General features: G+C 44.5%; 1 protein-coding gene and 1 long non-coding RNA gene across 2 annotated transcripts; one reads left to right on the top strand and one right to left on the bottom strand.

Moving 5' to 3' along the window:
• Positions 1-688: 688 nt before the first annotated feature.
• LOC140583024 (uncharacterized) lies at positions 689-5279 on the bottom strand. The gene is made up of 4 exons (XR_011985810.1): positions 5165-5279; positions 2702-2819; positions 1686-1928; positions 689-1450 (listed from the first exon to the last, which is right to left on the bottom strand). It is a non-coding gene; the product is annotated as an uncharacterized lncRNA (long non-coding RNA).
• Positions 5280-5404: 125 nt separating this feature from the next.
• On the top strand, positions 5405-8259 carry LOC111853052 (uncharacterized). The gene is made up of 3 exons (XM_023829518.2): positions 5405-5633; positions 6097-7033; positions 7488-8259. The coding sequence occupies exons 2-3, from the start codon at positions 6098-6100 to the stop codon at positions 7695-7697; spliced, it is 1146 nt and encodes a 381-aa protein (XP_023685286.2). The 5' UTR covers positions 5405-5633; position 6097; the 3' UTR covers positions 7698-8259.
• The last annotated feature ends 1273 nt before the right edge of the window (positions 8260-9532 follow it).

Below are 9532 nucleotides of genomic sequence, written 5' to 3'. Positions count from 1 at the left end.
TGTGAATAAGTTTAACATGGTAATAATTAGGCCAAATCTTAATCCCCTTATAACATCTGTTATCCTAATTGCTTATTGCACCAGATAAATGAAATCACCAGAGGGTGGTATAGTCAGACATGTTGATATTCAGAGGTTCACAAAGAATGGCAACAATAATTTAATAATTAAATGCATTTTAACAGTCTGTCTATTTAATAAATTTAGGTAGAACCGATGGTTATTGGGTCATACTCATTTTTTCATACATTTAAATAAAATGATTGTGTTTTTGGTATATACCTGTATTTTGTGCTATGAAATCCTGTGCCCCAATGCTCTTATTCAGAGGGCTGGACTGGCCATCTGGCAGTTTGCCGATGGGTATGTGGATCGGCAAAAATCCCCAAAGTCCAGGGTCAGCCAGCACTGCTCATACACACATGCATACAGACATGTAACTGCACACTCAAGTACACGAACTGATTTTAAGAGAAAAAGCTCGTTGCCGCAGTACAGAGAACAATAGAAATTTACTCTAGGAGCCCTAGAAGAAATTCCGAGAACATCTTTTTTAAAAACTTTATTATGTAGGCCCTATTATTATTGTGATAAAAGCAGAACTGCATTTCTCATCTACATTTCCATAAATAAAATAAAACAAATGTTGAGATACCTTGGTCAATGCGATAAGTTAAACGGACCGCAATTCCACCGTCCAAACCATTTTATTAGCTTTTTTTGTTGATTGGGACAGGAGCACACATAAACAGACACCCCAATAAACGTTGTCTTACCTCAACAGAGAAACCAGCATCAAAGAAAATCCTTTGAAGTGCTATTGACGTGACAAAGGGACCAATTTAAGCACGTGCTTTATCATAATTAAAATCTTAAAGGTGTTTCTTGAGTTTTGTTGGGCGGGACACCCCACTGTCTTTAGCGGAGATACGGAACCCAGGCACCCTTCTTAAGGGTTGAAGTTCTCCCAGTCCACCAAACACCGTCCCTCTCGCGCACTGGTCAGTGTTTTCCCTAAAAGCAGTAGCAATGTCTGCTTTGTCTATGCCCGTCTTGCTGATAACCATTTTACAGGTCGAAGTACAGGGTTGGAGCCACCAAAGTCACTATCTTGGAAGAAAACTGGGAGAGTTGCGGAGAATACCTGAGTCGTATAATGTGATGCTGCCCAGCGAAATGGAGAGCAGCGCGAGCGCGGAACATCTCAAGAAAGCGATAGAGGAGATAGTCAACCGCACCCGAGGCAACGGAGGCCAGGCAGTGCGAGGCATCCAGCACGCGTCCTTGCCAAGGTTTTCAGGGACGGGTTATCAAGCCACAGATTCTGGCATCCAGAAACCAACATCTTCAGTGGATTTGATGAGCCCTACTGACACCCCTCTTAAAAACGCGAAGAAGTTCTGGAACCACTTCATGTTCAGGAGAAGATCTGACTTCCAATCCATCATTCCTATCAGGAATAACGAAGTACATCAAGAGAAGTGCCGCGCCGTCCCATTTTTCCAGGTAATTAATAACGTACATACCAACCTATGTTCATTAAAATTCTGCGTTGTACTGATTGCACCTCTATCTCTATAGACACTTGCGTGCTTAGCTTGGATATTTCTACCGACCCCTGATTTATTTGTATTGCGCAGAGCGTCGCTCACGAAAACTGCGAGACGGTGGTGTTGAGGAACAACCTGTGCTTCGGACGGTGCAACTCCGTGCATGTTCCGAACAGCGACGACGGGCCCCAGACCTTCTGCTCCTACTGCTCCCACGTTAAGTCCACTCGCAGGGCTGTCCAGCTGAAATGCGCCGGCGACACGCACATCACCAAGGTGGTCACCATGGTGGAGGAATGCCGGTGCGAAATGCAGCGAGGACGGCACTCCCATCACCACAGCGGACCCGCTCTTATAGATCCCAGCTTGCTAGGGAATCTGTCTTAGAATAAAACAGATTTACAATTATCCGCTCCGTTCCGACCAGCAAAATAAGCTCAGGGAGTTTTCTGACAGGACGACGAGCGTTCCTTGGAAAACATCAATTTGCATCTCCAGTGCTTATTTAACATCAACCAAATTTGTTGTGTAATGTAATGGTTTTATTTTTTAAAAGATGTATTTATGTTCTGGTGTATGTACGGTTTATGTAAATGTTAAATACATTTGATGTTTAGGTTTGCTGTTAATGGTAGAATCATTAAAAATTTATGATATAGAAGCTCGAACAAAGCTATTTTTCTGACGAATAAAATATACAAAAGGTAATACAAAGATCGATAACTGTGACGTCATGTTCATTATTGCTAAGCGGTTGCATCAGTGGGGAGTATTGTTACCTCTCCCCTTCATATCAGTATACGTTTCCGCAAGTGCAAATGAATGTGTTTTCAGTCCTGAGGGTTAACACTGCAATTTTGTTATAAGCAGCATGTACATAGGGTAGCAAATATAAGAGTTGAATTTATAAATAAGGTCTGAAGGTTGATTTCCCTTCAGTATAACATTCAATTATGTGGCTGCATTTTCAAATGCAGGTCTACCTGTTTATATAAGGTTTATACTCAAATCCATATACCGTAAATTTGCCTGTTAATGAATGGACTCTCTCAACATTAGCTTGCCCATTGAATAATACCTTTCTGTCCATGTATATAACAGAAAAATAGAATACTGCGGTTTTACACACAAGTGCCAGGCACGTGACCTACCAGAGGGAAGATGGCGTGATGACGCTCTCACTGCGTTTGGGCAGTTAGAGGCGTCCTGCATGACACCCCGGTGTGGGCCATCCTCACACAGAGCAGATGGCCCATGCAGCTTTGATCTCTGAAGAAGAGATAAACATCAAGCTAAACGCCATACCACTGCACCAGACTGCCAGAAGCCACCATATTTCACCAGCAGGCCTGCACTTTGGTGACAGAGAGGTGGGGAGACTACAGACAGTGACAGGTCACCGCAGGGTAGCCTGCACTGCGTCACCAATGTGACACCGGAATTCTCAGTGACTCCACGAGTGGAACACCCTGTGTAAGAAACACATGCATGGTTCACAGGGGCGTAGGAAATGGTGGGGACATGTCCCCCCCCCCCATTTAATTTGGACTAAATCATCCCCCAATAAAGACATTTGTATTTAAATTATTAAGGTGTAACATCCCCAATACCGAACTCTGCCTTATGACATTGGTTCACATCATTGATTCGGGAATGAGTTTTCATTCCATATACTGTATATTTGTAGTTATTCAGATGATGCATTTATCCAATGCAACATATTTTTGAGGAAGTAGGATCAGCCGCTTCCTGGAGCGGCTGGGGGTTAAAGGCCTCGGCCGAAGGCCTAAGAGTGATTTCACTCTGCTGACCACAGGATTTGCACCGGTCAGCTTCCGATCACACACACAGCTTCGTAACCTGCCGGAACACACGCCACCCCAAGAAGGAAGGCCGTTGCTGTGACACCGTGCCACAATGCCATTACTCATATTCAAAGCAAGGTCGCTGCTTTTAACTAGGGATTCCACGCTAAACCTGCTTTCTGGAAATACCCGCTGGGGAGGGGAGGGGGTATTCTTTGTATGTGAAATAAAACATCCAAGATCAAAGAATTCATCCGGAATTGTCCAATTATGAATGTGGGTATCTGGCTATTTCAGTTCTTAAAAAGCCATTGGAGAATTAGACTAGTCAAAATGGATTAAACCATCCAAGATTACGGCACCTTACTGACTAGGCTACATATAACAACACTGGAAACCATGCAAATCTGCAAGGTTGTAATAATCTAAAATGACCAATGCAAGAGTTCCTCTTTTTCTGGAAGAATACAAAGGTGCAGGACATTTTTCGTCCACATCCATTACTATTTTTGCAATCTTTTAATAAATACATGGAATGTTAACATTATTGTAAAAAAAACCTTTTTAAGGCAAGTATTTTTTTCAAAACCTTCAAACAATAAAGACTTAATAATTGGTAATTCATTTTGTGTAACTTTTAATTCATCCAAGGACTAATGTTTTTTTTCTTGTTTATTTGCCCCTGGTTGTGCTTGTTCAAGTTCAAGTCCAAGTTCAAGTTCAAGTCCAAGTTGGGGCACAGCAGCAGTACTTCCAGTCCTCAATGCGGAGGAGCAGCGGCTCTACTCTGAGTCTCTCCTGAATGACCGAGCTCCTCACCCTATCTCTAAGGGCGAGTCCAGCCACCCTGCAAAGGAAACTCATTTCCACCAGCGGGTTCAGTGATTGCCGCCGCGACAAGCACCGACCACCTTACGGCCACAGCTCCGGTCAGCCGCCTCCACAATGGAGGCGCGGAACATGGCCCAATCGGCCTCCCCTGGGACATGGGAGAAGTTCTGCCGGAGGTAGGAGTTGAAACTCCCTCTGACAGGGGATTCCGCCAGACGTTCCCAGCAGACCCGCACTATACACTTGGGTCTGCCAGGTCTGACCGGCTTCCTCCCCCACCAGCGGAGCCAACCCACCACCAGGTGGTGATTGGTTGACAGCTCCGCCCCTCTCCTCACCTGAGTGTCCAATACATGCGGCCGCAAGTCCGATGGCACGACCACAAAGTCGATCATCGAACTGCGGCCTAGGGTGTCCTGGTGCCAAATGCACATATGGACACCCTTATGCTTGAACATGGTGTTCATTATGGACAATCCGTGACAAGCACAGAAATCCAACAACAAAACACCACTCGGGTTCAGATCGGGGGGGGGGGGGGGCGTTCCTCACAATCACACCCCTCCAGGTCTCTCTGTCATTGCCCGTGTGAGCATTGAAGTCCCCCAGCAGAACAAGAGAGTCCCCGGGAGGAGTGCTATCCAACCCCCCTTCCAAGGACTCCAAAAGGGGTGGGTATTCTGAACTGCCGTTTGGCGCATAAGCACAAACAACAGATAGTGCACAATGCATAATGTGCATTGGACGTTTTTAGCATAATGAAATAATTCAGCAGACTCATATACTTTTATATTAGTGGAAAGAAGAAGAATGGAGAGTTAAAATAAATAAAAAATGAAGGAAAGAAAGGGAGAGGGCAAATGTTATGTATCTAAATGGAGGCTTATATAAAAATCTTAAATTCTCTGCAGATTTAAAACGTTTAATAGCTTTTTTATTCAGTGATGTAAAAACATTTTGTATGCAGATTTCAAATACCTTTTTATATACCGCAGTCAGACCTTGTAGTGACTCTTGCTATCGCGCCTACGTTTCGCAACCAAAACACAGAGGAAATTCCGTCTCAGAGTCCCCCAGAATCACTCAGCTGTCCCAGTCACGTAATGCACATACTTTCGATGCGATGTCATACGCCTCGCTGTATGATTGGCCGAAATCCTCGCCCCCCCCCCTTCCCCCTTCCGGTTATATAAAGGAAAGCAGCGTGCCGTGTGCAGATCATCCGATAAAGAAGAAGAGAATTGTATTTGGTTGTTTCGTGACTTGCGTTTATTTCGCTGTTTTCCGCCAAGAAAATGGGTTATTCTTTTAGAAAACCAAGTGCAGACGTTTTTCCTCTGACAAGGTTGCTGTTTGTTGTTGAGAAGGAAGGTATTTTCAACCGAAGGTCACCTAATCTTCGTTGGAGTGATTTTCAGGCGACTGGCTGAGATACGGAATCAGAAAGGTGAGTTTTATTTTAACATGGTAATTTAATTAGATAATTTTATTTACGATTTATTGTCTAATAGATATGTGAGTATTATAGGATAGTCCGACATAAGCTAGTAAACAAAAACGCTGTCTGTTAAAGGAGGGTGTTTTTTCTTTAAATGTCTGCGGTGCTATTTAGAGACTACGGCAATGTTAGTATATTAATATTAGTTTTTCGTTTGCCAGTTGTGTATAATACACATTATGGGCGACGTAGTACTACGGAAGGTCGTAATACTGCGAGATGTTCGATTTGCGACGGTTTTTAACCACATCCGTTCCTATATATGTGAACCTTTTTTTGTACCAAATGTTCTTATGCTCATTTTGGTTAAGATTTAATTACTGCAGCCTTTGTCTAGTGATGGAGTACTATTTATCCTGTTTCAGACGTTTTTGGTTTGGTTTATTAGTTACCTTGGCTTTTTCTTCCCCAGAATGTGTGTGGATATGGCCCCCTTTCACTCCCAGTATCCATCGCCCCATATGTTCTCCGTGTCACGTGACATGCGGGGGGTCAGTATGAGTGAGTGGCCTACACTATTGTCTACCATCGTCCTACCAAGGATGCCCCGTCCGAAAAAAGGCCTGGAAGCAGACTGGCCGACGCGGATGAGAATGTTCCAGGTGTTTCACAAGGCATTCCGCCACCTAAGGGCGGCGCTGTCCAAAATCATGAGTCGCTGTATAGCAGCCGTGAAGGCTCTGCGGCCTGAGGTGTGCCCACTGCCGATCGTTATGGACGTTGTTACGGATCCTTCCGTAGATGCGGCTGCTCTAGGATTTGGAATGCTTGAGGATCACATGGAGGAGTGTTCGGTGCGAGAGCAGGGGTCCACTGTCCATGGCTGGATGTGGACCCCTCACCTGGCTGGACAGGGGGGCAGTATGGTGTATGCTCTGGATGAGAAGACTCTGAGGGAAGATGGGCGTGTGAGTTCCTTAGATGAGACCCTGGAGGCTGCCTTCCCTAGGGGATATGACGGAAGTGAGCAGGATGTTGACCTGTCGGAGTGGCTGGAATGGGACTCATGTGAAGTCTCTTTTGATGAGGCCCATGAAGCTGTTCCTGGGAAATCCAGTGTGTCCTCGGAGGGGCCAGGCTGGGACAGTGATTCAAGCTGGTCTGATGACGACGACGACGACGACTATGATAACTCTGAGAATGCTCAGCTCTGGGAATCCTTCTTCCGCACTGATGACCCATACAATCTGCTCAGTTTCTCCTCTGTGGTGAAGTCTCAGTCTCAGGCCACTTGCCCACCAGAGAGCTGCACTCCAAAGGCCAGAGGAACGCAGGTGGAAGTTCTCTGTGATGAAGAGGAACAGCGACGCCCTCTGCAGGAGGAGATGCCCACTCCGGGTCACAAAAAGGTATTGTGGGGCATGGTGTTATGGGAATTGCTGCTTCTCCAAGTTTGAATGGTATGGTTTTTTTTTTTTTCCCCCCTCCCGGTCTTTGCAGTTTGCTTGCATCACCCAACACTGGGAGTACTTGCAATAGTGTAGCAATAATATAGCGAACAGTAATGGAGGTCGGTGATTGATTCACTGGGTTTGGCTACAAAGCTGACGTATGAGGAGGAAAGTCGGAGCTTGCCTTTCTTGTCTGCCATATTAATGGATGTAATTTGGATGATGCCACCGGAGACCCAAGTGCCTCTGTGTTCCAGTCCCACAGGGAGACATTCTTTTTGGGGTTTGACAACATCTTCAGTAATGTGTTAATACAAATGCGGTGAACAGCTGATGTATGTGGCTGGTTATGTGTTGCGCTCTTTGTGTAACACCCCAGGTTTCGTTTAACACCTCCCCTTTGTTATTGCAGGTGACATTCAGCGAGAAGGTAGAAGTGCGCCCTCTTGTGGCCTGGGCGTTTGCCAGCCGTGTTTCCCGTGACGGATCCTGCTGGCTGCAGATGGCCAGAGACCGAGACCGGTTCCGGAGGAGGGTGGCGGCAGCCAGTGATGTCATTGGGCCTGTCCTGCTCCCCCAGCACAGAGCAGCAGTTTGGGAGAGGCTACTGATTGTGATATGAGGAATAAAGCTTGAAGTGTCGAAGTAGCATAACACATCGCAACACGCATGTACAAATACTGGGAATGTTGTTACTTTAACGTATAGCAGCATGCAAAAATTTGGGCACTGTGAAGCTAAGCAAGAAAGAGATGACATGACTTCTAAAAGGCATGAAGTTAGACAACATATGTTTAATATTTAAAGCAAGATTGCTTTTTAATTTCATTTACTTTTGATTCCGCTTCAAGACAAAGGGATAATGGCTTGAAGTGGCACTCTGCGTGTCTTGGTTCTAGAATGCATCAGACTTGTTTGGATATTCGTTTGCTAACATCGGACCCCGAATTTTGTGGTGAGGAAGTTGATTGGCGTCGTCTGGCCTTTAAGGACTTTGAGCAAGCCATAGCCCTAAGAGGATTATTAAGGTCTGAGACCATGGTAAAAGTTTTGAGAGCTGAAATCTCTTGGGGTGCCCAAACTTTTGCATGCCTTTGTATTGCTTTCTTGTACTACTAAGATAATATCTGTTGTGATTTTTTTTTTCTTGTATCCTTTTTCTGAAATAAAGGCCCGCTGATTTATATGCCTGATTTGTGTTAATTGTTTTGATGACTGGGTGACATTTCAGTTTGGGACAGGCTTTAAGATGGGGGATTCCCTTCTGAATCATAGGATGTACTCTTGCGATGACGTGTGGCTGTGTTGAGTTTCCTCATGGTAAGAACTTCACTGCTTGTGAAAGTAGAGTTGATCTCTTCTACTGACTGCAGTGCTGTTTTAGGTAGCCATAGTGCAGGCATCCAGGCCAGATGTTTACACACCCCATCAAACTCTAAAGCTATTGGCCGTCCCACCCTGGAAGTACAGCTCAGTTGCATGGGTGCCTCATTCCAAAACAAACCAAAACCAGTGTCTCCGTTCTGATTGGAGGAAATGCTACGGCTGTGTCTCAGTTTCCTGGAACAATGAAGGGCTTTCTCTGTCGCTAACTAGCGTTACTAAGCTGGGTGTAAACAAGTTTCGTGACAGGTGACAGAGAGGAATGTTGTTTTTCGTGTATCAAAGCACAGGTCAGTGTTATTTGTTCATCTGTTACATGTTTTCACCTAACATTCATCTGAATGCAGAAAGGCTTTATTAAGCAAGATGAGGTACAGTTGCACAAGTAAACATGCCAGTGAATTGCACACTTGGTCAGCTCCAAAAACTGGACGGATAAATAAAAAAATACAACAAAAAGAACATCATAGTAAAGTTAAACTATAGAAAAATGTAATTACTAAAATTATTTAAGTAATATACAGGGCATGAGGTAAAAACAGAAGTTGTTGGGAATGAATCTGACCTTCACATCCAGAGATAAGGGAGGGCTATTATTTCAGCAGAGGCGATGATTGCTAAGATCTTACTCCTGTTTCTAAAACTTTAAGTGTTGCAGCTACACTCCTGCATTTTATAGGGCAGGGGTCTCCAACTCCGGTCCTGGAGAGCTACAGTCCAGTAGGTTGTCTATCATACCCGGCTTCTGATGAGCCACACCTGTTCTCAGGTAAATACCAGGAGCAGGTGTGGCTCGTCAAAAGCCAAGTAGGATAGAAAACCTACTGGATAGTAGCTCTCCAGGACCGGAGTTGGAGACCCCTGTTATAGGTTATAATCTACACGTCGAGAGGCAACAGCAGAAGAAATTTGAAGTCAATCTGACCTTCCAGTCTATTCTTTGCACATAGTGCCTTTATTTCTGTTAATATCCAGTTGTACATCTATTTTTCTGTGTATTTTATATTTTTCTTTATGTCTAATCTTAAATAGTCTTATTTAATTGTTAACTTGTTTTATATTGTTCTTTTCTAT

This window comes from Paramormyrops kingsleyae, chromosome 25, assembly GCF_048594095.1.
Source record: "Paramormyrops kingsleyae isolate MSU_618 chromosome 25, PKINGS_0.4, whole genome shotgun sequence".
NCBI lineage: Eukaryota > Metazoa > Chordata > Actinopteri > Osteoglossiformes > Mormyridae > Paramormyrops > Paramormyrops kingsleyae.
The sequence above is the reverse complement of the archived record's forward strand: the minus strand, read 5'-3'. Positions and strand labels throughout refer to the sequence as shown.